Source organism: Solea solea, chromosome 16, assembly GCF_958295425.1.
Source record: "Solea solea chromosome 16, fSolSol10.1, whole genome shotgun sequence".
In the NCBI taxonomy this organism is placed as follows: Eukaryota; Metazoa; Chordata; class Actinopteri; order Pleuronectiformes; family Soleidae; genus Solea; species Solea solea.
In genome coordinates, this window is record NC_081149.1 from 5,592,979 (window position 1) to 5,618,382 (window position 25,404).

Below are 25,404 nucleotides of genomic sequence, written 5' to 3' on the forward strand. Positions count from 1 at the left end.
AGCAAGTATCGCTTCAAGAATGGCATCGAAAAAATCCGCCTGTTCCTCACTTATGTGATAAGTCTTCCGGCAACAATGTAAGCAGAAAAACAGTGGTACAAGTCCAGGGATACTCCGTTATTGACAGACCTGAAACTCTAGCTATCTTTGGGGGGTAACGGCCTTTTTGTGTTTTTAGTCTGTGAGAAGGAAAGAAAGGCACAGTCTGCAGAGCAGGATTAGACACAAGAAGTTCAGTCGAAGTGCTTTGTTGCCGAACTCCTCTCATGGGAGCCGAAAGTAGCGGCACATTGTTGTGGTTTCTTTTCCGTTACATCAGATAAGGACCTCTCTCTCTCAGAGGCTGAGCCTGCAGCTCCTGAAAACCATGAAGGCGGGGTGGAAATGAGACTGAGTCTGCAGCTGCGAGGAGGGGAAAACACTCAGACAAAAACAAAAAGACAAATCAAGACTGGTATTTTTTTTTTTTTTTTTTTAGTGCTAAGAGAAACAATGACATGTGAGTGTTTCGTGGTCCGGGATAAACAATGCTCAACGGTTTTATGGTCAGGCTTTGTCCACTTCTTCCCCCCACTTTGAAAGACGTTGCCTTTGGCAATCTCAAAGAAGGAGCTCCGACAGGTACACTGTCCGCGAGCATCCAGCCGCGTCGACCCAAGCTCTTATTCTGGTTTTTTTTGTCTGTATTAATTACAAGCCAGAGAGGATATAAGCTGCCAGTGAATGCCACAATGCAGAGGCAAAAAAAACAAAAAAAAAAACGCCCCGGCAAAACCACAAGTCTCATCTGAGCACCAGAGATACTGTATCCAACTCCCCGACATGCCTCAGCCCATCCGCGTGAAAAAAACCGCCACGGATAGACTGGGCAGCACTGTGGAGGGAAACTTTGTTGCTTTGTAGGTTTGTTTTGAGGCCAAACAAAGCTGCTCACAGCGGGTTTCTGGTATGAAAATGAGTCGTACGGCGTGAAAATTCAACAAAAACCACGTGCGTAGAGAGTTTTGCGCCAAACAAAGCTGCTCAAACTAGTTTCCGGGTACGAAAAAAGAATCAAAAAGAACAAAAACATAGACACGATGACAGTTTTTTACCCTGGAGAGAACGCTTTTCCTCTCCCTGAAGAAAGAAATGAATATACATTTGCAGCAGATGTCCAAAAACAAAAAAACAGAGGTAGCTAATTCACAAAAACAGTAAAATAACACTTCTATGTACTATGAATTAAAAGTGGTTAACATTGAACTACTGGTTGATATGGATTCTACGCATCTGCCGTAAAAAAGAAGCTCATGCTCACTCCTGTCGATTTTCATTTTAAAGTTTGTTCATCGCAACATTTATTTATCTGCTGAGTGACAGAGGAGATAATCTCATAATCTGAGAATTGATTCTGTCATTTTGATGTTTTCCCCTACAACCCCCCACCCCAATTGCGGACTCGCTGAGAGTTGTTGAGACGTTGCCCTTCCTCCGCTTCCATTTCTTACACAATTTGTAGAAAATAAATAACAATCAAAAACTGACGTCCATCCCTTTTTTGTTTCTTTCTTTCTTCTAATCTAAAATTATAGTCTTCTTCTAAGAAAATATAAAGGAAACAAATTGACCTCCGTTCCCTGACGTGTTCCTCAGGGTTTTATCCAGTTCCTTCAAAGCTCCTCTGGTTCTCGGTAGTGTCTCGGGATCCTGGTCAGTAGTTGCGGAGGCTGAAGAAGCCCACACTGGTCGGCGACTCCTTGACCGTGACGGTAACTAGGTTAGCCGTGACATCCGTTACAAACACGTGCTCTATCAGACTCCGCGTGGGTTTCCAGTCCTGGTTCTGGTTCACCGAGCGATCCTGCCCGGTGAAGGAAGAGTCTTGGTCTGAGTCTGAACTGCTCTCCTCCTCGCCTGTGCTCATGTCGTTCATTTTGGCCTTCTTGCCTTGTTGGCTCGGAGCCTCTGCGGAGGACTTGTGCACGCCGCTCTTCTCCAGCCTCCCTTGGACTCTCGAGGACTGGATTTCTGTCACTTCCTTGACCTTGTCCGCTCCGGGCTGGTTCTTCCTGGCCTGCATTCTTCCAGGAGTCGCCGGACTCTTTGGAGGATTGTAATCCTGGTTTTGTGGGACGCTGCTTTTCCTCGCAGGGTTGGCCGTGTTTCTCAGGCCTGACACTGGCGTGGCTCCATTTCCTGGGGAGTCTTTGCTTTGTGCCGGTTTGTTCTGGAGGTTGAGGGGCTGAGGGCCAGAGCCTTGATTGGAGGAGGAGTTCTTGGATGGAACAGAAGCCACTGCTTTGGTGTTGGGTATCCGCTGCAGTGCTGACACAGGGCCCTGGGGTTTCTTTTGTCCATTGGGGGAGCTCAGAGTATGCTGAGTGGTTCCTTGAATGGGGTGTTTGGATGTATTCAAATTCAACGCTGCCACCCCTTTTGATTTCCCAGCAGCTGTGTTTAAATCCAGACTTGTCCCAGTATTCACGCCGCAGACGGACAATTTGCCTTCAGTGACATTCCTGCTCTGGCTGGATTTGTTCAGAGAGTGCGAGGAAGGCTGGACCGACCTGCCGGATCCCACAGAGCTCGGGGAGTTTTTTACAGCCCCACCGTGTGCCTGAGACCCCCTGGTCTGTCCCACTGCGTCTCTCGGCGAGCCTCGGTGGAAGCCCATGAAGGTGAAACTCGCAGGATGAACGGGCTTTTTAATCGCTCCGGGCAGATCAGCGTCTTTGGGCGCGCTGACGAGTTTACGAAGACCCTTGCTCTGTTGGAATTCCTTCACCTCGGGGGTCGGAGGTTTCCTGCTCCGTTTCTTTGGCGGCTCCGGTTTGGCCACAACGATCTGCGCCTTCTTCTGTGGGACCGGATGGTGGTCTCGGGTTCTGACAGCCGGGTTCATCTGTTTGGTGTCTTCGTCCTCCTCATCCTCCGACGAGGACGAGTCGGAGGAGCACGAGGATGACGAGTCGGAGGAGGACGACGACGAGCCAGACGAAGAGCTGCTTGATTTCGTAGCTTCTGGCACATTTTCCTGAAATGATAAAGAAAGTAAACATTAGAAAACTGAAGCGAGCCTCGTCGTTTTGAAAGCTCATGAGACAAATGCTACTTACTAAGATTTTCCGTGGTCTTCCTCTTGGCCTTTTCCCTTTATTACGCAACAGGAGCTCCTTTTCTTGCTCTCTGTAAAACCACATGTCGGATTATGAGAAATTATGGACAAAAAAGATCCGATTTTTTAAGACAATTCTGGACAAACTTTAACACATGAGTGTAGATTTCACTGTGAAGTGTGTGCAGCAAATATATCTACTGTGTAATAATGAGGTATTTTCCAAATTTAATATACAAAAATCGTTATGAGGTACAAAAATTAAAGCTTAAAGGACGTTGTAGTTAAGGTAAGAATGGAGACGCTCGCTAGCCGTGATTTCAAAGATTCCTTGCTGTGATTCGGTAGATTTTCCCACTGAATTCTCCTTTGTGTATAATACCATCCTGACGTAAAACCACTCCAGGTGTCGGTACACGTCTGGGAGCAGCTTGTCTTGTTTTTTATTAACATGTCTGAATGTTTGAATGTTCACTTTAAAGTAAACAAGTCTGTGTGCTCGTGGCTCGGTCAGAACACTCACTTCTTGTTGAACGCAGCCAACAGTCTCGGGTCAAGGATGTTTTCTTGGGGCTCCCAGCTGTTGTGTCTGGAATGAATCAACACAGAGGAATTTACCAACTTTTAAAAAAGTGGACCTGCAAGTTTAAAAGTATCCTCCAGCCTCAGCAGCGACAGTACGGTTTATTTAGGACACACTTTAAAATAAAAAAATATTGTAAGAACAGACCGTTCTTTGTTATCAAGGCAATTTGAAGACTGAATATTTTCCCTCAGCAATTGTTTTTGTTTTCTAATGAAACCCAAAACATAAATGACAGCTAAGTATTTATCAAACATAATCATGTATCATGAAAGCAATTCTAGTTCTGCTCCTGACTACACACCCATGACGAGTTTAACAAACTGCTTCTGTTATAGCGATAATAACAAACCATGCTGCGATAATTTCAGACTACTGCATGTAAACAAGGAACTCACACACACACACACGCAGAACTAAAATACAGTTTAGCAACACGTGGCAAAGCTACATTTCTCCAGTCTGGAGGCTCAGGGTTAAACACTGTGTTAACCAGTACTGATATCCAAAAGTAGGAGTATAATGTCTTTGTAATAACAATTTTTTTTTTTGAGAAAATCTGTTTTGTACACGTTTACCCAATTTTAAGAGCAAAAGAGTCTTCTGTAGCATGTTCCACATACTGTCAAACATCTTATTATGAAATGATAGTTGATTTTGGGCCGGGTTCTGTGATGTCGGCTGGGTTTTTTGGGTTTATTAACAGTTATTTACCCTGCACATGCATTAAATATTACAAAAACAAGGCTGGTGGTTTGTCTGGCGAGACTCTGATCAGCTAGTCGCGACATATTCTGGTTCAAATACAAAAACCCTGTCCGGAGCTTGTCCACATATTTATGTTGGTACCACTAAATGTTGCCTGACACTGATGACTAATGTCCGACGAGATAGCCACTAGCTAACTATAAACTAACGATTACTTTCTCAATTAAATGTTGAAAAATGCTGTTAATTGTTTCCCCAACCTCCAAATGATTATAATATCAAATGTTAAACTTTGTCCGCAGACCAAAACAAAGAAGTCTTAATGATTTCTTCGTCACACGGAGCAAAGAAACCAATAAATATTCACATTTAAGAAGCTGAAAATGCAGAGAGATTGTTTTGGATTATTTCTTTTTGTAAAAAAAAGAAGCTCAAACCCATTTTTAAAACAGCTGACTATTAATTAGTTACTAGTCTGTTCACGTGTGTAGTAAAACATGAACACACCAGGAAGGAAAACCATTTGCAGGTTATGGAAGTTCCTGCGACGCTCACGGGAAGTTGCAAAAGTATGACGTTTGCATGCATGTAAATCACCACACGGTGACGACGGTGCCGTGTTCAATATTACACACATGCATGTATGTAATAATGACCTTTTCTCCTCATCACTTGCAACTGAATGGCCTCTTCTGATCAGCAGCCACCAGTGAAATAATCAACCGCCACCCTTTCCCCCCCCCCCCCCCCCCCCCACACACACACAAAGGATGTGGTTCTAACAGAAAGCCATGGAGCTGGCAGGCAACCCTGTGCATTGATGCTGGATTACAACAACAATGTAGAGTGAACATAAGAGGGCAACTGACAAGAAATCAAGCCGGAGTGGAGACAGATGTTCATTTAAAAACATGTACTTTTTTTTAAAAAAGTGACTTGAAATTTCCCAAATGAAACAAACACACTATGATATTAAGTAGCTATTACTTTAGTCAAAACCACACAATCCTAAACATTAAGGGCAAATAGTTAAAGCAACAAAACCCAGTGATAAACGTCATACTCAAACATGTGTTGTGAACACAGAGGCTCATTTACTAATTGAGTATTTTTTTAAATATAACTTGAAATTTCACATGTGTAACAAATACACTATGACATTAAGTAGCTATTACTTCAAAGTCAAAAAACCCTAAATGTATTCGGCATCACTCAATAGAGATTTATACGGCGTTAAAAGGGTATTTTCTTTTTTCTTGTTGCCACTTTACCAACTCTTGGGGTGTCGTGAACACAGCAGCTCATTTACTACGTGTGTAACAAATAAAACATGACATTAAGTAGCTATTACTTCAACATCAAAAACCTCTAAATGTATTCGGCATCACTGATTTTACTCATTTATGCGATACATTTGATATGGCGTTAAAAAAGCTATTTGTTTTTTCCACTTGACGTGTTGTGAACACTGAACCTCGTTTACAACGCGTGTATTTTTTAAATACAAGTTGAAATTTGCTGCGTGTAACACATACAACATGTCATTAAGTGGCTATAAATCACACATCAAAGTGGCCCAGAATTGTTCGGCTTTACTCTCACACACTAAAAACACAAACTCGAAAAATGAGTTAACGTGGCTTCAGAAAGTATTTTCGATCTCATTCTCGCCCAAACCCCCCAAATTTGAACAAAAGAAATCAACATTTCTGGTTGTATTTGGACGCAAAAGTGAACACGGATGGAAAATAAAGCAATCGCGTCGTCGTTCGTTGAGGTTTGGGCGAAGGAAAAACGGACGACGGAGGCGAGAGTTTGGTTGGGGAAAAAGCAACAAGCGACACGCTGTTGTTGTTGTTTTCATTGTTTCACGGGACTTACTTGGATGACCATCCCCTCCACTTCACCAGAAACTCCAACTTTCCCTGGAAGAGAAGCGACACAGGCAGGGGTTATAGCGTTTGAGCAGCGGACACAGAGGCGGGAAAATACCGTCAAATAAATGAAAGTGATTGTGTATGTGGAGAGTCTGACCTTCCGGAGTCGTTTGTTTAAGATGCATTCCGCATCAAAAACCTGTTCGCCCACCGCGCTCAGCTCCTCCATGTCTGCCTTCGCCACGAATAAGAATCCTCTATGAAAAGAGCCAGAGCTGCGCATCAGCCAATCATGGACGAGCACGGGCACGACCGGACGGGGCGAGTCCCGCCTTCAAAATAAGAGTACCCTAATACTCAAGCGACATTAAAAAATTCAACATTCTTTTGTTGTCATGCACTTGGAGCTGAAACAATGACTCGATTAGTCGATTTTTAATCCATTACTAAATTGACCGTCAACTATATTGAAAGTCGATTAATCGGTTTGAAGCTTTTTTTCATGATTAAAACAAGATTTCTGAATGTTTCCTCTTCTCAAATGTAGATATTTTCATTTGTTTGCTCCACAAAAAAATAAATAATTAAACATGAATCATTTTGGTTTGTGGACAAAAACAAGACATTCGAGAACATCATCATTTCCAGGTTTGAATACTGATCAACGTATGGTTAATGTTTTCTGACATTTTATGAACCAAACGACAGCTTAATCGATTGTGAAAATATGTGTAAGTAACTATGCAGAATTTATTACCAGCAATGGAATCTGTGTATATACGAATACAAGAAAAAAAAATTATTGAAAAAATAAACTAATAAAATAACATTATTTGCCAAATCCCCCAAATTTGAGAAAATATGCAGTCGCGTAAGTTAAGATCAGGTTTTCTATTATATTGGTACACAATAACAACGTATATAAAACAAATCTTGTTATGTCAATTAGATTACATTAGATTGTGGAATTCACAAAATGTCAAACAAGTGACAAAAAAAATGATAAAATGACAAATACAAAGTGGAAAAAGCAATAAAATAGCATCAAAAAAAGGATGTAAAATCCAATTAGGGTGAACAATTTAAATATAGAATTAAAAGTTAAGTTAAAATTCCTTTGAAGTTAAAATATTATTGATGATAAAAGAAAAATATGTTTAGGTTTACTTAAAAAACACTCAATATTGTAAATCAGTAAATAATGACTATGGTAAATACATTTTTAAAATTAATACAAATAGTGCAACGCAGTCAAAGCTAAAACATCTGCAATACGTTTGCCCAAATATCTTCTTCACAGTTAAAATAAAATGTATAATTCTTGACATTATCATACATATATATGTATATATGTATATATACACACATATGTGTGTACTGTATATATGTATGTATGTGTATATATATGGAGTTTTATTTTGAAAGTCCTAAACGGAAACGCATTTTTTTCACATGTAACTTGACTCCACCTCACATAGAGAGGCGGGCAAATGGAAAAGCGGTTGCTGCCTTTTGTCCCTCGGCGGTCACCGTTGTCAGGTCAAAGTAGATCATGGTCTTGATAAACTGTTGCTTTGTTGTGAAACAGATCCTTAAAAACACTTGTTTTTAAAAGTACCACATAGTTAAACACTTTCTAGTTTCACTATGTGTATATTAATGTGTAATAAGTAACAAATATACTAAAGCTGCTGTAGATTTGGGTTGAATTTGCTTTATTTATGACACAGAGACATAATAAGTAACAATATACACGTAAATATTGCACTTTGATTTTGCGCATTCAACAAACTATTAAAATAAAATAAAGTAGTTATTTTATTTCATGATTCTGCCAGTATTGTGTTTTTTTAAAATTCATTTTGAAGCAATAACAATGTTTGTTAACTTTGTAAAGTAGTTTGTTGTAGATTTCTTCATAGATTGTTCACAGGTGGCTGTTTTTTCCACCGAATTTCCACTTAATTTTTTTCTCTTTAACTCGACAATCAAAATGGAGTTTGTGCTGTAATTTCTTTTTGTGGAGGACTCGAACGTTGTGATCTGAAAAAACAAAAAAAGTTAAAATTGCCACATTCTCTTCTTTTTTTGATTAGAAATAATTAGTGTAATTATGACATTGCCGTTACCCTGTATCCTTGCGTTTTCTCTTGATTATCTGGTTGGACGCCAAGGCAACAAAAACTACGATAAGAAATCCGGCCACTGCGGCAATTCCAATGAAGCCGTTTTCCAGGAAATCCACCTTTTTAACTAAAAACAGAACCAAAGAAAGAAAATATTCACAATTTTACTTTTAGGGCGGATATTTTGACGCTGACGTGTGTTAGTGTACACACTTTATATTGTTTTAACCCGTTTGTTTCATTCTATCATATCATTCTTCATAGAACAAACTCCCAGAGTACTGTCCCAGAGTGACCACACAATGGCGCTGTAACAACAGCTTCTAAATTGTTATCTCCTGCTAGAGTTTGTTTACTGGAATCTGCTGTCAAAGAGGCCTGAGGTTTAAAGCAGGTCAAAATGAAACCCAGATTCTTAAGTTTTATTATAAACTTAGCCCTTAACTTAATCAGTTCCTCAGAAATTAGGTTCTGCTTCTTCAGGACCAGATTTTGGTCTCCAGGAAAGGTTCTAAAGAGGTAACAAATACAAGAATTACAGACACTGATGTAAGCAACATTTAAGTCAGTAATATTCGAGTGTAATATTAGTACTTGTGCAGTTTTTGCACATTTTGTTTTTGGTTTGTGTTAAACTTGTAAATTATCCAATTTTGAGGGTCAAGTGTCAACCACGGATTAGTGATTATGTATTGATGATGCTATTAACATTATATACATTATATTATGATATGATAAGTAGATGGTTTGAAACTGGATTTAATTTTTCACCAGATTTAGACAGTAGAGGGACATTTTAACAAGAATGACTATCTGTAAATGCAGAAATGTCAGTCTGTCAATCCCATAACTGAGCAACCGTTCACTTGACAGGCTTCAAACTTGGCAGGAGATGTACTTTTGGCACCAGTGTGTGCATTGCCAAATTTGGCAGTGTTTGGACAAGAGTGCAGTGCAGTGTCGACTTTGCCTGTCAAATAGCATTAAACTTGGCAGGTTTCTTTCATGTTTCGCCATAAAACCAAATCCACCAGTTGGATATTTTTGTTTTTCTAAGACCAGAGGTTCCTAAACACTGGGTCGGGACCCACAGATGGGTCACAAGAGAATGATTTGGTTCCCCATACACATTGGCTGAAACTTTTTTTTACTTACAATCTGTGTATATGATATAAATAACATAGATAAAATGAAGTTTACTGGGGAAAAGATTTGTTTACCAATTCAAAATGGCTTTTGTCAGGAGTGATGTTGGGGAAGTTTGTTTTAGACAGTTGGCAAAGTCATCTTTTCAACCATTTTTCTGATGTTTACTTTTAGAGTTGTGTTGCTGCAATGACAAACACACATAACCACCATGTGCCAGTTGAAGTTTTCCATTCTCAGCATGTCCTCTGGTACCATGTCCTCAGACATCAGCAGATGTTACCTTGTCGTTCCTGGATCATTACTGGCTCTACTGTAGTTTTAACCTATAAAAATCTCTCTGCTTTAATCCGAACATGCTGCAAAGTTGGAAATGATGGATGAATAGATGGATGGATGACCCTGAGTAATGAAAGCAGTAGGTGTACTAGGCGGAGAAGCTCATAAGTCTGGTATGAACTCACCCTCCACAGCCCTACTCGTCACCAGCAGGTGTCTGGTGGCGTCCAGGTGGCCATCGTTGACCTCTGGCTCGATACCCAGGATGTGGCACATCAGGGGGTAGATGTTCACCGTCTCGAAAGGTCCCACCTCCAGGTTCTTGTGGAACGCCGGCCCCACCGCCCGGAAGAAGGGCTTCATGTCCAACTCCTGGTTGTCGAAGCCATGCTCTCCTTTGTTCCACTGAACAGGGAAATACTGCAGGGGGCACACGGGCACAGCAAAATGACTCACACGGGACGCTTTAGATTCAATTAGACTGTGACTCATGAGCCGGTGATTTTAGTGACAGCACTTTATCATCACTCAGAGTTCACACACACACTCGCTCTACACATACTCTAGTTTGGCCAGCAGAGGGAGGTGTTGTCCAAGGTAAAAAAAAAAAGAAATGTCCTTTCTTAGTCACAACCATCAACTGATGATCATGGCAACATGGCAATGTCAATGCATCTCTTGAATTCTCATTTAAAAACCCTTAGAAGACTGATTCCGTTAATAGTTTAATGTTATACGTTACACGAGATCTATGAAGCCGTGAAGTTGGTGATGCAGCAAACGTGACAGTAAAGTAAAAAAAAAAAACACACCCACTTATCTCTGCTGTTATGCAAGGGCATCAATACACTTATCCCTCTTTGAGATCAAAATAAAGGGAGTTTAAGGGGCGGCCATAAAGAGAATGAACTCGCAGTGAGATAGTGCAAGTCGTTATCACGAGCAGGCAAAAGACTTGAGATAACAGATTTCATCAGGAAATGAAGAGGACTGATTATTTTCCTCGTCATTATCGCTGCGTGTGTGTGTGGAGACATTTTTACACTTTTCAGTGATGTTACTCTGCTAAATGAACTCAGGACTTGATGTTTCTCACACAGCATTGACTGACTGACTGACTGACTGACTGACAGACAGGCAGACAGACAGACACGTGCAGTGCAGTGCAGTGACCGAGCGAGCGCGGAGCCAAATGAAAAATGCAAATTTTGAATGTCGAGGCGTGAATAGCCTCGTGAAGCATTTGAGAGGCGCCGCATGTCATCAGCCGGGGCCGGGATTATCCCAAGGACGTGCAAATTCACTTGATTAAAATTGCAATGTACCCAGATTAGAAATTTAACGCCTTGTTTCTCATTTTGGAGAAAGAAAAGAAAGAGTCCAGTTTCACCATTTTCTACGAGCTAAATAGAACAAGTGATTGAAGTGTTTCTATTGTCAAGACTTGAGGCTATTTCTGGAACAAACCAGCTGGTGTGCTCAGATTTTCTTTTTTCTTTTTTTTACCTGGCTATTAATCTGTGTCAGTTTATCACTGTTTGCAGGTTTAATTCCCTTATATCCAGTTAAGTGGGTCATAATCACATTAATTACTGGCTGTTGTTAATAAGTTACCAGTGCCATTAGAAGATGTTAGTTAAGTGTATTAGCAGCTTGCCTCCTCAGCAGTAAAAGTAAATGTATTTGCACTGTGTTAGTGAGTATATGAGTGGGTACAAACGACAGGAGCATTAAGTAGGTGTTGTCATGTTCCCTGGTGTCCTAATGAACATGTCAGTGACATGCTTTGGTCAAAATACCATAAGGATGAAGCACCATAGCAGTTCAATAACCCTGCCAAAACCACCCCTTTCAGAACGCTCAGTTTTGTGCATGGTCCCTTTAAATGCAAATGAGACACAGGCAAACACGTGTTTGTACGTCGGTGATATACAGTCGCTGACTAAATACGGCGACCGCTGGCCGCAGTCTGATGCGAAGTGGTGCGAACACACGTTTGCTGACTTTATCCGGCACATTAGCTTCATATATAAAATCCTCTGAGGCTGGAAGTTTGTGTAAAACACTGTGCTCCACTGTGCAGCCACCAACAGCACACTTGTCCCTCCGCGTTGACATAATACCGGTCTTCCTTGCCTGCACTCTCGCAGGGACAAGGTGGAGCTAAGGTGGAGCTCTCCAAGTAAACTTTCTGGTGGGGTGGAAACATTCGCGGTGAAATGCGCATGCTGCCGTCATAAGCGCAGGGAATTCAACATTGCTTGTTTTATCGCCTATACTTACACTAAGGGGGACCACGAAAACATGACTGAGTATTCTTTTTCCACACTTTGGCGACTGGTAGGGCCTCCAGAGTCCCAAATATAAGTATTAACATGGTTAAAAAGTTGATTTTGCATAATATGTCCCCTTTAAAAGTCAAACATCACCTGATCTTTGTGAACAAACATGACACGCGGGGGAGGTGAGATCTGAAGATGGAACTTGCATATATGTCACTTTATCCATTTTACAGTTCTAGGACGACTCGGCTCTACTCGGCTTGGGTATGAGTCACATCCTTTTCCATGACTTCGTAGTTCCTCCTCAACATGGGCGGGGTCATTGTCGCACGTCTGCGCAAAACCGCCGTGACGCGTTTTTTTAATGCGACACCAACACACAAACTATTGATTTGTAAAGCAGTTGTTTTCGGTTGATACGAAAGGATTTAACTGAAATACCACTGTTGTGATGTTCGGCTCACAATCACCGGCTTTCAGCAGTGCTGTCGCTAAATACACCAGATGCCTTTGTTAAATATTGACATTTTAGACATTTCCTTTGCTAAATGTTGGAGAAGTTTTCAAGGGTTTTTAAGTCTTTTTAACTGATCTACAGTTCAGCATTGTTCACTTTGATTCTTGTGGTCAGATGGGGCGCTCATGACTCTCACTGGAAGAGTCACATTTTAGTATCGGCTCGCTAGAACCTCGTCAGAGCAGGTACTAAAAAAACACACCAGGTACCAGGTACTATCGCTAATGGAAAAGCAAAAAAAAAACATAGTGAAAAAGTAGTACTACAGTAGAACTGTATCATAGAAAAGTGGCATTAGTGGTCATTTCATAGCATAGCAGTGCCGCATGAAACGTGAGTCGTCTGTACGTATCACGTACCATGCCTGCTGTCAAAACATCAAAAGCCTAGAGAAAGAGTAATATGACAAGAAAATAAGAAATGTAAAGAGGGAACACACCCCGTTGATTACGTATCCTGGGTCAGCCCATAAAACGATGGGGAGGATGCGGTCGTTTTTGGAAAAGTGTAGGCGCTCAGGCATCTCCTCCTTCTTGTACACGTGAAGGTGTGGATGTGCGCCTTTCAGGGCATTGTAAACCTTCTCCAGCTTTCCCGGCTTTGGCAAAAGCATCCCAGAGGGTCCAAAGTCCACCAAGTGAAAGGATATATCGCGGAATGAGAAGTTTGGGATCTTTGACAGGGTGATTTCCTCCACCAGACCGTTGCGGTACACCGTGGTCATGCCGTGGTCTGCTGTGATGATGATGTTCAGGGTGCTGGCCAGATTCTGTTTTTCAGCCAAGTGTCGAATGTAGCCGATAGTTCTGTCAACTTGCTTGACCATTTCCCGGCGCTCTGGGGAGTCGGGGCCGTATTTGTGGCCCGTGCCATCCGGCTCGCCAAAGTACATGGACACAAAGTCTAGATTCTGGTCTCTGAACCAGCTCATCACCTTGTCCGCATTCTTTCTCCACTCAACTTCATCCTTGTAGTTGTAAAGCAGTGGTTCGACTTCACGCACCTCAGCGACCTCACCCTGGTAACTGGACGCTGTGCCGGGAAAATGAAGTGAGCCGGCTTTTAGGCCCTTAAAGATAAGGGAGAAAAAAGAGGCCACATTAATTCACAAACAACAGGTAAACAACACATGTATGAATGTGTTAGTTTCTTATGATAAATGAAACTTTGATTGCTAACTTATGCTGATGATACCTGAATGTTTATAACTTGTTCATCGTCCAATAAAACTGTAAAAACATGTAAAAACTGACAGAAATTGACAAAAGTGTACGATTCACAGTACAGATCTGTGTTGTCGTTACTTTGTTCTTCGTACAAGTCTAGTCTTGGTCTTGAAAGAGTCCAGTTTCACCATTTTCTACGAGCTAAATAGAACAAGTAATTGAAGTGTTTCTATTGTCAAGACTTGAGGCTATTAAAAGTTAAAAGTCAAACATCACCTGATCTTTGTGAACAAACATCAGGTGATGACATCTGAAGATGGAATTTGCATATATGGCACTTTATCCATTTTACAGTTCTAGGACGACTCGGCTCTACTCGGCTTGGGTATCAGTCACATCCTTTTCCATGACTTTGTAGTTCCTCCTCAACATGGGCGGGGTCATAGTCGCACGTCTGCGTGAAACCGCCATGACGTGGTTTTAAATGCGACACAAACACACAAACTATTGATTTGTAAAGCAGTTATTTTCGGTGTAACTGAATCAGTTGATACAAAAGGATTGAACTGAAATACCACTGTTGTGATGTTGGGATTCGGCTCACAATCACCGGCTTTCAGCAGTGCTGTCGCTAAATACACCAAACTACTTTGTTAAATATTGACATTTTAGACATTTCCTTTGGTAAATGTTGAAGATGTTTTCAAGGGTTTTTAAGTCTTTTTAACTGATCTACAGGTACTAAAAAAACACACCAGGTACCAGGTACTATCGCTAATGGAAAAGCAAAAAAACTTTGGTCTTCGTACAAGTCTAGTCTTGGTCTTGACGTTGTTCTCACCCTGCCTTGGCCTTAGTCTTGGTCTTGGCACAAGTCTGGTCTTGGTCTTGACTTGGCACAAGTCTGGTCTTGGTCTTGACTTGGCCTCACCCTGCCTTGTTCTTGATTTGGTCTTGGTTTTGCTCTGCCTTGGTCTTGGTCTTGACTTGGCCTCACCCCGCCTTGGTTTGACATGATCTTGGTATAAGGCTAGTCTTGGTACAAGTCTTATCTTGGTTTTGACGTTGTTCTCACCCTGCCTTGGCCCTAGTCGTGGTCTTGGCACAAGTCTGGTCTCAGCCTTGTTAGTGTTTAACTTTGTGTTTAACTTTAACTTAGATCAATGTGGGCTCATTATTTTGCAAGCAACAATTCACGGGTTTTCTTTTTGTATTGAATGTGTTGTATCATATTTTTAATAATTAATGAAATGTTAATAACCTATTTGATAACACACTAATAAACCATTTATAAATTCTTTATAAGGTACGAGGAAATCAAATCTGCAGATGTTCATGTATTTTCTTTACCCTGCAACTGTCCTTTGCATATGTTTTCACCTTACCCACCTGCATAATAATGTGCATTCTAACTGGGGTAAAAATACCTGAAATCGCTTTGTACACAGAATTATTCTCCTGTGCCATAAACAGTAAAAAACATTGTCTGAGTGATAAGACAGACCTGCCTCTGCGCCGTGATCCAGATCGGCAGACTGCCGTTGTCCCACCACTCGTCGACGAACTGCGTCTGGTAGTACGGCTTCTTCTCCTGCGTCGCGGTGTTGAACCACATGTTGTGAATCACCCCATGGTTCTCGATGTAGCGGCCTACACACACAGAGAGAACAGAACCACAAGTCAGTCCGCTTTGCACTTTCATTCTTCATGGCGTCCTCATTAAAAATTCTATCAACTTAACAAGGCTGAGTGGCATGACGCTTTTGGACAAGGTCTTATACGACCAACTTTGGAGATTAGTGGAATTTAATTTCAGGGAAGTTAAATTTCTTTTAGCTGGCACTCATGATTTGAGAGTCAAAATAATGTAAAAAAAAAAAAAAAAAAGAGAGCAGAAAATTCTTCCCTCAGTCATCCAAACATAATCATCTCACTCAGCTATAAAAGCTGTTGGACTCTGGGACATTCAATTACAGTTAATTCCTTTTTTTCCCCGTGGCTTCTTTCTAAACTCAGAGTAGCTTCCCCTCTCTGTCATGATACGCAGATCCTCCACCAACTTGGAAGTGTTGTTGTTTTTGTGATGGTTTTACCTGTCAGGAGGGTGAAGTGAGTGGGGCTGGTGATGGTGAGGTACGGTGGCGTGACGTACTGAGCCTTGACTCCGTCCTTGGCCATGTCGTCAAGGTTCGGCGTGTGCACGTCGCGGTCGTAGTCCCAGCGGAAACCATCGAAGGAGATGAGCAGCAATTTCTGTCTCTGCTTGTTCAGCGGCGCCCCGAGGACGGACAGAGCCCCGAGGAGGCACAGAGTCCCGAGGAGGCACAGAGTCGCGGTCCACATCATGGCTCGACACACTTTCACCGCTCAGTTCCTGAACTGACAGCTTAAACGCTCCTTTGCGACCAGACGGTCGCGTGCAGGAATGACGACCTATGTTTACATATTCACAACCAGCGCCCCTAGCGGTTGTATACATAACAGCAACCACTTCCGCCTTAGAAGCGGAATCTCGAATGTTCGCTCCGTCGGCTCAGTGGCGAAAGCACAGCGCTGGATCGCGGTCGACAACGGTATGATTCCTAACTATACCACCTTTTAATATTTTTACTACCTAACCTTACCCTCAGTAACATCTGTGCATATTCAAGTTGGAAAATACTAGTAAAAACATACCTTTACGTCACATTCAGGGGTTTTAAAAAAAATGACAGGCCCCTCCCTGGTTTCCTCACCTGAGAAGGTTCTGAGCAAAGTTTCACCAAATTATCTTATCGCTTAGATTAGACGGACTTTATCTCAGCCAGTTTTAGTGCGCGCAGCCAAGTGGTGTTTATGAGGCAATTTTACGGCCCGGGACTTGTGTTCTCAGGAAATTTTCCCCCTGTTTTCCTCTTGTGCATTGCCGGTAAAACAGATTAATCTCTGCGGGCAGCGCGGCTGTTTGTTTCTGGCTTGTTGATGCTGTCTTTTCTGTTTGCCCGCCCACCCGTCTGTGTGTGTGTCGGAGTTTCTTGTGAATCACTGACACGGGCGAGGAAAACGACACTTTGATGGGTTTCACCTTGAGTTGAGATGGCGCATGATTGATCTGACACCGGGAAAATGAAGAGGAAAATGAGAGTATATATCTTTTTTGTCAGCGACCAGTAGTCTCCCGGGGAAGAAAAGACCCTAATAGTCATATTCATTTTAATAACCCTAATGTGTTTATTAGCCCCAGGATAATGTTAAAAAAGCCTTTAAAATCTACATTGATTTTTTTTAGCAATGGCCGTGACGACAGACACTCATTTTTAATAGAAATGTCCGTCGCCTGCTCTGTGTCTCAGACCCGGATCACGCTCACTTCCCTTATCCCGATATTATTCTATATAACTGCGATGTGATGAAACCTTATCAACGTCCATCAAATTGCGAGACAAGCTCTTCAAATTTGTTCTTTCTTGTGTGTGTGTGTCCTTGGCGGAGGTTCAAGGGAATTGTCTAATCTTTATGGAGATAAGGGATAACATTCATCAGCTTTCATTTACCTCATTCATATTCATTAGCTCTTCCCCCTCACGTTAACTCCATGTGCCAGTCGTCCACTCGTCAGCAAGATTTGCGGCAGGGTTTTTTTTTGACGGCTGAGGCCGGCGCACGTCTCCAAGTCTCTGCCGTGAGAACTTTGGCAAACACACACAAACTCCTGACTCTCTCCATTCTGAACTGAGCTTCTGCAGAGATTTCCATGTGTGAGATAAGTGAGGTGCTTAACTTTAGCGCCCCCTGCTGCCAAACAACCTGTGCAGTACATTTTACTCCAGAGAATGTAGAGTAATGATACAAAAATTAACTAACTAACTATTAAGATTTGGTCAAGCTCAGAAGATAGGGGCAGCCTGTGGAAAGGGAACTTGGTTTGTAACTGGAGGGTTGCTGGTTCGAGTCCCCACCAGGTCAGAGTGCTAGTGTACCCCCTGAGCAAGGTACCCAACCCCCATTGCTCCTCTAGTAGAGGACGGGTTAAATGCAGAGAAGACATTTCCCTATATGGGGATTAATAAAAAGTGGGAAAAGCACTAATGTGCAACATTTCCCAGAGATGTTTGGTGAGGAATTGTTGGATTAAAAAAACATGAATAACCTCATCTCAAAAAAACAAGCAAAACGTTCGAAGCACTCAGTCTTAAATCAGAATTTTAGATGAAAGAAGAGTCTGGAAAAAACAAACACGAGCCCTCACGCCCCTGTTTATGGGGAGGAGATAAAATTTTAACAGCATCAGTATTCTGCTCACTGCTGCGTGTGTGAATGGCAAACTGCCCCCCCCCCCCCCTCCACCCCCCGCTGTGACTGGAAGTAGACCATCAAGTTCATGCCAGCGTGCTGCAATCGATGTGTTTTGAGTTGTGAGCAAACAAACTTTTGATGCATGAGCGGCTTGTTATCAGTTTACATGCGAGTGTGAGTCCAACTGGAAACACAAGGAAACTCCACAGGAAGTGTTATTGTTTTCCAATTAGCAAAATTAAACCCAACACAGTATTAATGATAAAAAAGTCTGCAAAATGTCAACTGCACAACATGTTTATGTTGTTATATACAGAGGTGGAAAGTAATGAATTACATTTACTCACATTAATGTAAAAAAGGTTGTAATGTAGTGAATGATATGAGGACAGGTGAATGACATGAGGACAGGTGAATGATATGAGGACAGGTGAATGATATGAGGACAGGTGAATGACATGAGGACAGGTAAGGACAGGTGAATGACATGAGGACAGGTGAATGACGAGGACAGGTGAAGGAAGAGGACAGGTGAGGGATGACGCCAGGTAAAGGAAGAGGACAGGTGAACGATGTGGACAGGTGAATGACGATGTGAACAGTCGAATGATGAGGATAGGTGAAGGAAGAGGACAGGTGAATGATGGGGAAAGGTAAGGGATGAGGACAAGTGAATGATGAGGACAGGTGAGTGAGAAAGTTAAAGCATTTGTGACCTTTGACCCATGTTGACTGACACGTTTACATATTTTATTTTTTCAGCACTTTAATTTGTTTTGCCATTATTTAAAAACAAGGAACCCCGACCTTGTTAATAAAGCAACAAAGTAACTTGTACTCTGAGTACATTTTAAACTGGCTACTTTTTCACTTTTCCAATTGCATTTGTTTCCCCAAGGATTTGCTATTATTTATTAACTTCTACAAGGCCGTCTATGACCATGACGTGATAGACGTGCACAGATAAGACCCAAGGTGCCTGGTCCTGCCTTTGTCCTCACATGAGCTGAAGAGAACTGTAAAAAATACATGATACTATGTCATTCCTAAAAATTAAAAAATGTTGAGAACCACTGGTTTAGAGAATAAATGTAAGTGTTTTTTTCCAAATACCACCTGAGAAAGTATTCCAATTAAAATATAGTGGTGTAAAATCACGGCAACCATGACGTAATATTTTAACCTTTGACCTTAGACAAAAAAAAAACTTCTGCCACCACAGAATCAGACTGATACTGGTGTCTCTACTTTTGGACAAAGCCTGTATTACGCGAGTGCAACTTGACTTCGATTTGATAACAAGGAGATTAACATTTGGAGAAGGTGGCGGCGGTGTACGTAACACGCGGCATTAAAGTCAAACAGCAGGGTTTTTGACAGCAGATCCCTGTAACGCGAGCAGCTCTTCCTCTGCAGTGTGTAATCATTTTCTCCTCAGTGCAGCCGCCGTCGTTAACCAGCGGTGTATCATCAGCTTTCCTCTTCACGACGGCGTCGTCAGCCGCTCTCTGAACACTCTCTCTGTCGAGTAAACACGACTGCTCTCTCTTTGTCCTGTAATGTTCAGGCTCCCGCGGCTATTTAGTGGCAAATAAGCACGTGTGAGGGTGGTGGAAAAATAATAATATATATATGACATTAAGTTAATAATCAGCTAAAGGCTTCGTCGACACCATGTTATTACCGCGTCAATAGCAAAATTGCCATGTGCTGCAGCAGCTATAAGAGCGTTTGAAGCTGATATGATTTACACAGATGATACTTAAGTGGTTCGTGAATCATTTTGATTGACTTATTTCATGGAAAACAAAATTCACAGATCATTCAAATGCTTCAGAAAAGCTTTAGAAACCACATTTCTTTTGTTAAAGGTATTAAAAAACAAATCAATTTGTTTAAGCTGCTTTCCTGCTTCAAATACAGGACTAAAGAAACACTTTTTGGGCCATTTTGTGTCCACTCCTGGCACTTGAATCTGGATGAGACGGACAAATACGCTATCAGTGAACATATGGAATTTGATTTTAGCCACTTAAATCGAGGCAAAGTGCTTTTGCCACCGTTTTTAGCAGGAAACTAAACTTTGTAAACCAGTCGGTTTCTACTCAGAAAATGGCTGTTAAACGTTGACAAAATGGCAGATCCATTCTTAAAATACTATACACTTAAGACGAAGTAGATTTAACTGGATTATTCAATTAAAATATATCACATTTTATGAGTGGAAGTAATCGCTGTTCTTACATTACATGACGTGTGTGCTTTAACGGTCATGTGATATACATTTTCAGATGTGCACATATAAGCACATCGCCTCTCTAAAACACTAGAAAGGACTGAAATTGTTTTATTTAATTTTTATTTGTTTCCTCAAAGCTTTAATGCCAATGTCAGAGTTGCTTTCAAACCGTATATATATATATGTATAACCAACATTTCAGAATAACTTCCCCCAATATATACTCTATTGGTGGGATCTGATACAAATCCTACCTTCTAATAACAACCAGTGATTATTTTCTTGATAACATTTACCCCGTTTGGCTTCTAAAAATAGTTAAATATAAAGAGCCATTCATCCCAGCGCTTAAAGAAAAGCTTTAAAAAACCCGAAATGCTTCTCGCCTCCGCTCGCCCCTGCTCTGGTGCTGTATTTCCCCACACAGCTCCCTCTGAATCAGGTCAGGCCTGTTTTTCACACGACGGACGCTGCATCGTCTCTGCTGACAGAGACCAGACAGAGGCAGAATAACAACAACGCCGTCGTCAACAACAACAACAGAGAAATCAACAGAAAGTTACGTGCCGCAGCTTTAAAATCAGCCCTTTTTTTTTTACCTGACTTTCAGGCAAACGGCGTAAACAACAACGACCACCGGAGGAAAAGTGGAAAAGGAAAAAAAACGCTTTTGTATTAAATTGCAGTGCAGTCACCAGAGATCTGTCAACAGCAACGAGGAGCCTATAGGCAATATGCAGTTTATAGTAAATGCCCATTATTATGCAGAATCTCTCTTTAACCTTAGCATATGCTCATTCTCTCTCTGTGTGTGTGTGTGTGTGTGTGTGTGTGAGACACAGAGAAGGTGAGAGGATGAGTAAGAAATGGCAGCAGAGTGGAGGAGGGCTCCGGCTTGTGGAGGCAGCTCGGGCTGATTTGCGGCTCCATTCCAGCGCGTGGGCCTTTTCAGGCTCTGCTGCCTGTAACAGGTTGACGTGATAAACTCTGTAGCCCGAGCCAGTCAGATGTGGCACAGAGGAGGCGCCCTCCTCCTCCTCCTCCTCCTCCACCTCCTCACTCCTCGCTCCTCTTCAATCCTCTCCCTTTAGCCCGGCGTCTGACTGTGGCGCTGTGGGGCTCCGGCGCGCTGGCATTACACTTTCACACCGGGCCGTAATTGATTTCTTTAATTTGCTCCGAGAGAAAAGTGTTGTCAGCCAACCAGGCAGCCATTTTTCAGGCCACTTTAATTAAATGCCAGGTCTTTAGGTGTGATATGAAATTCGTTTGGCTCCTCTGATCTCCTCTACTCCTCAGACAATTCGTTAACATTTACGTCCCTCTGCCTTTTTATGTCTTCACACGAGGACTTCAAAAAAGGGGGGGGGGGGGGGCTCGTCAGTGACATTCCACTTCCTCTTCTCGCGTTCAATAATTTATTTAAGTGAATTTAAACTCCAGATTGAGTGCAGCGTGGCTGTTTCACTTGAGATAATAAGAGAGTCTGTGTAGTCAGTCGGCCGAGGGAAGTCGAAAGAATAAAACAAAAGTTTGGCGTCTCTTATTGGAACCTGCGTGTGTTTTATATTGTGGCTGTTTCAGGTGACTTAAAAGTAGCTAACGTGAGTGAATGTTAAAGAATGATTCGGGCCTGTATGTACAGTAGGTTTGCCACACGTCCTTAAAAATAGGGATTTGACACTTAAATGGTGCGTTTGAATCAATACAAGACGGCGTCGTCATTTCTTTGTTTATGCCGGAGTGACCACAGCACGCCGACTCTGCCAAGCTGCAGCAACTCGTTTTTTCTCGCCCTATATGCGAAACTATGGCTTCACATTATGTTAAAAAGTCGTGCGAGCAGTAAAACATGCTCAGAAGCAAATAAATATTACTGCATGCGCGCAGATATCAACGCACGCCCGCGTAATGTCGGTAAAACGACCGCCGAGTGAGACACAACTATGCTACACTGCTTCTGCTATACGAGTCACATGGTTTATCAAACCATGAATCTTTCAGTTGATTGTGTTTAAAATGTAGGAGAAGAAGTCGCTATCATCTGCTTCTTCTGAGAGCTACTTTGACCCAATGAAAATGGCCGAGAGCTGTTTTTTAACATTATTCAACATGTATCTCATTTCAACCCAAACAAACTCAACAATCTTGAGTGAAAATGTTTGATTATTGAAACCTTTGGCAAGCTACTTGGAAAGGCAATGGGAGCTACTTAGTAGCTTGCGGGCTACTTGTTTAGAACATGGGAGGAGTCGGAGGAGACGTCGGAGTCGCCTTGTAACTGTTTGACCGATGATTCTTTGCGCCGCAGATTTTTATTTGATTGTGTACTTTCACACAAATTGCAAATTCTGCTCCACAGCAGATCTTCAAAGTGCAAACTCACTTGTCCACCGCAGCCCAGGCCTACATTAATCCGCTCCACCCTGTTGGCCTTTGACCCTCCGCCCCCCCCCCCCCCCCCCCCCCCCCCCCGTCCGCGACAAGCTTAACATTATTATAACCTCCTGTAATCTGATGTGAATTATAGGTTTGACAATATCAAATCTCTTCACACAGGAAACACCTGACGACGGCAGGTGTATCTTCCTTTGGTCTGAAGCGGCAGAAGAGGCATTTATCTGTGTGGTAATAGCAGGGGCAGCAGGCAACACCTCCCTAATAATATCCCGATGCCTCCCCCACTCACTCTGACTCAGATCCTGTGAAAAGGCTCCTCTCCACTCATCCTCTCACCGTGGCCCCGCTCCTCTCGTGGAGATGAACAGCAGCTGCCTCTTCCTTCCTCCCACCGTGCGTCAACACATCAGCACCACTCTGCCCGCCCGCCTGCCAGCCCTCAAACGCCAAAATATATGAGGCTCGCTAAACCCGAAAGAATAGCTTGCTGCACTTCATATTGCAATGGCTGATATGTATTGACAGAATTTTTTTTTTTTTTGGCAGATAACTCAGTTACAGCTCGACTGAGCTTACAGGAAAAATCTCAGGAGTGGAACATAATTATTTTGGACAAGGGTGAAGAAAATACGGAGGATTGTGCAGACCTGTAACTTGGTAGCACCGTTGCTTTTGTTGCTCAGACTGCACGTGCATGGTGACAATCTACTTATAATTCCAAATTCTACTCAAAGTCCCAAAATCTACTTAAATCCCACTGATTGGTCAGAGAATGTCGTCACTGAAGAGTCATGAGTTCAAAGCGAACGAAGCTGAACTGTAGATCAGTTAAAAAGACTTAAAAATCCTGAAAATGTGCGTTAATCTCCAACATTTTGCAATGGAAATGTCTAAAATGTCAATATTTAACAGAGGAGTCTGGTGTATTTCAGCGACAGCACTGCGATGGTATTCCAGTTCAGTGACTGTCAGACGGAGTCTGTGCTCCTGCAGGAAGTACTGAACCGTTCTGTGAACAAATCTTTTTAAATTGACTGATTCTAATGATTCAGTTGCACCGAAAACAACTGCTTTACTAGTCACTAGTTTGTGTGTTTTTGTAAAAACCTGCAAAATTCTGATCAGAAGACTGGAAAGAAATACTTTTCAAGTTTTTTTAGCTGACAGCATATTTTCTAACATGCAGTATGTGACGTGTACAGAGGAGAATCTCTGCATTTACTTTACAGGGACTTTGAAATCTTGTCCGGATGGAGATGAAGTCAAGCGACTTTCTGAGATCATTCTGACGTGGGGGCGGGGGGCGGGGGTTCTGTCACATTTATCATGTGGACCTAATCATGAATGGGTGGATGGTCTAATACAATATCATGTCCATCTAATAAAACTAATTAGATGGATGTCAATCAAATTATGCCGATCTAATCGTAATGAGATGGATTTGATCCAGATGTAAATCATTTGGATTGGTAGTTCTCTGCAGACGTCCCTGCTTCACTGATGATGAATCGTAATTGGGAGCAGAATATCGAGCGGTATGAACCATTCAACCACTGTTGTTATTCATCAGATTTTTTGCACAAATTTGAACTTTTTTTCAACTTTTATTATTGTAACAGTCATTCGAGGAGGAACTTTTTCCAGTTCATCCATCAGGAACCATAACTCTACTACTCTACGTGTCCCTGTCCCCTCACCAAATGTCTTCCTGGAGTGAGGAAGGAGTGGAATGCTAACAGGCAGCTACAGACCAGAAGTTTCCCAGAAGATGACATCACTGACGACAAACCCCCCCCAAATACACTGGTTGCCGAATGCAGGCGCTCCGGCAATGAACTGGAGTCACGAGACTGAGGCCGTTTCTCAATATCCATGCTTGTGCGTACTTGTGCGTACTTGTGCGTACTTGCGTACTCCCGTACTTGTGAAAACGTCATCAGCCTCGGTCCAAGTGCTGTTCCAATTCTCAAGTAAGCGAACAGCGAGGACGGTTCTCAAACCCGGAAGTGTTCTCGCTCCGCCCATTTTGACCAAGTATGCATCGGAGGTGACTTAAGCGTACTTGGGATGGCCATGTATCCCAGAATACATTTCGGCGGAGCATAGCAGCAGATAATAGAAATATAAATCTGAAATAAATATTTTTCTGTGTCCCGGAACAAAGTTTTAACATCATTTGAGGCGAGAAATTAGTCATTTAGAATTTAAACATGTGGTTTGTGTATGAAGATATGACGTATTTATAGTTTGGCAGCGACGTTTGTCGGAGGTGATAAGCTCCACCTCTGCGGACGCTTGCTGCTCACTGTGCCCGGCACAGAGCAGCGTTACCTCGGCCTGTCCTGATGAAATGATCCGCTGGCTCAGACGTCGCTGTCATTAGTTACTCGGTGTGATCCATAGATTTGTTGTTGACGTGTTATTTTGTTTTTAATGGAAACGTTTTGACCTGACAGTTTGAAAGTTTGTATATTATTAATGTTTTTTTTATTTTAACTTTGAATTTTACATTTATATTAAAGTCGCACGGTCATTGTATCTGTATTTAAATGTAATATGTAAATATTACATATGTAGAGTAGTATATATTTGTACACATCATATATATATATTTATATATACTATATATAATACTCTACAATGCTGTAATATATCTATTTTCCACATTGTATTATTTGTATTGTATATTTTAACAGAAATAAATTAATA

The 25,404-nt window shown here is 42.0% G+C and overlaps 2 protein-coding genes across 3 annotated transcripts; both read right to left on the minus strand.

Moving 5' to 3' along the window:
- Positions 1 to 1,436: 1,436 nt before the first annotated feature.
- cbx2 (chromobox homolog 2 (Drosophila Pc class)) lies at positions 1,437 to 6,536 on the minus strand. The gene is made up of 5 exons (XM_058652713.1): positions 6,423 to 6,536; positions 6,270 to 6,313; positions 3,621 to 3,686; positions 3,099 to 3,168; positions 1,437 to 3,016 (listed from the first exon to the last, which is right to left on the minus strand). The coding sequence occupies exons 1-5, from the start codon at positions 6,492 to 6,494 to the stop codon at positions 1,694 to 1,696; spliced, it is 1,575 nt and encodes a 524-aa protein (XP_058508696.1). The 5' UTR covers positions 6,495 to 6,536; the 3' UTR covers positions 1,437 to 1,693.
- A 1,427-nt stretch (positions 6,537 to 7,963) lies between these two features.
- On the minus strand, positions 7,964 to 16,422 carry LOC131474971 (ectonucleotide pyrophosphatase/phosphodiesterase family member 7-like). Of its 2 annotated transcripts, none has more exons than XM_058652714.1 (6): positions 15,875 to 16,422; positions 15,286 to 15,431; positions 13,055 to 13,684; positions 10,002 to 10,236; positions 8,395 to 8,518; positions 7,964 to 8,308 (listed from the first exon to the last, which is right to left on the minus strand). In XM_058652714.1, the coding sequence occupies exons 1-6, from the start codon at positions 16,125 to 16,127 to the stop codon at positions 8,254 to 8,256; spliced, it is 1,443 nt and encodes a 480-aa protein (XP_058508697.1). In that variant the 5' UTR covers positions 16,128 to 16,422; the 3' UTR covers positions 7,964 to 8,253. The 2 variants fall into 2 exon arrangements, with proteins under 2 accessions (XP_058508697.1, XP_058508698.1); XM_058652715.1 differs by lacking the exon at positions 15,875 to 16,422 and adding an exon at positions 15,756 to 15,854.
- Between the last annotated feature and the right edge of the window lie 8,982 nt (positions 16,423 to 25,404).

What these genes read in the sequence shown, in the direction of transcription:
- cbx2 (XM_058652713.1), bottom strand. Translation starts at nt 6,494, where the DNA reads ATGGAGGAGCTGAGCGCGGTGGGCGAACAGGTTTTTGATGCGGAATGC. An exon ending in TAAACAAACGACTCCGGAAG is followed by an intron (nt 6,314 to 6,422) that starts GTCAGACTCTCC and finishes CTTCTCTTCCAG; the next exon opens with GGAAAGTTGGAGTTTCTGGT. An exon ending in TGGAGGGGATGGTCATCCAA is followed by an intron (nt 3,687 to 6,269) that starts GTAAGTCCCGTG and finishes GATTCATTCCAG; the next exon opens with ACACAACAGCTGGGAGCCCC.
- LOC131474971 (XM_058652714.1), bottom strand. Translation starts at nt 16,127, where the DNA reads ATGATGTGGACCGCGACTCTGTGCCTCCTCGGGACTCTGTGCCTCCTC. An exon ending in GACGAGTAGGGCTGTGGAGG is followed by an intron (nt 8,519 to 10,001) that starts GTGAGTTCATAC and finishes TTCTGTTTTTAG; the next exon opens with TTAAAAAGGTGGATTTCCTG. An exon ending in AGAAAACGCAAGGATACAGG is followed by an intron (nt 8,309 to 8,394) that starts GTAACGGCAATG and finishes TTGTTTTTTCAG; the next exon opens with ATCACAACGTTCGAGTCCTC.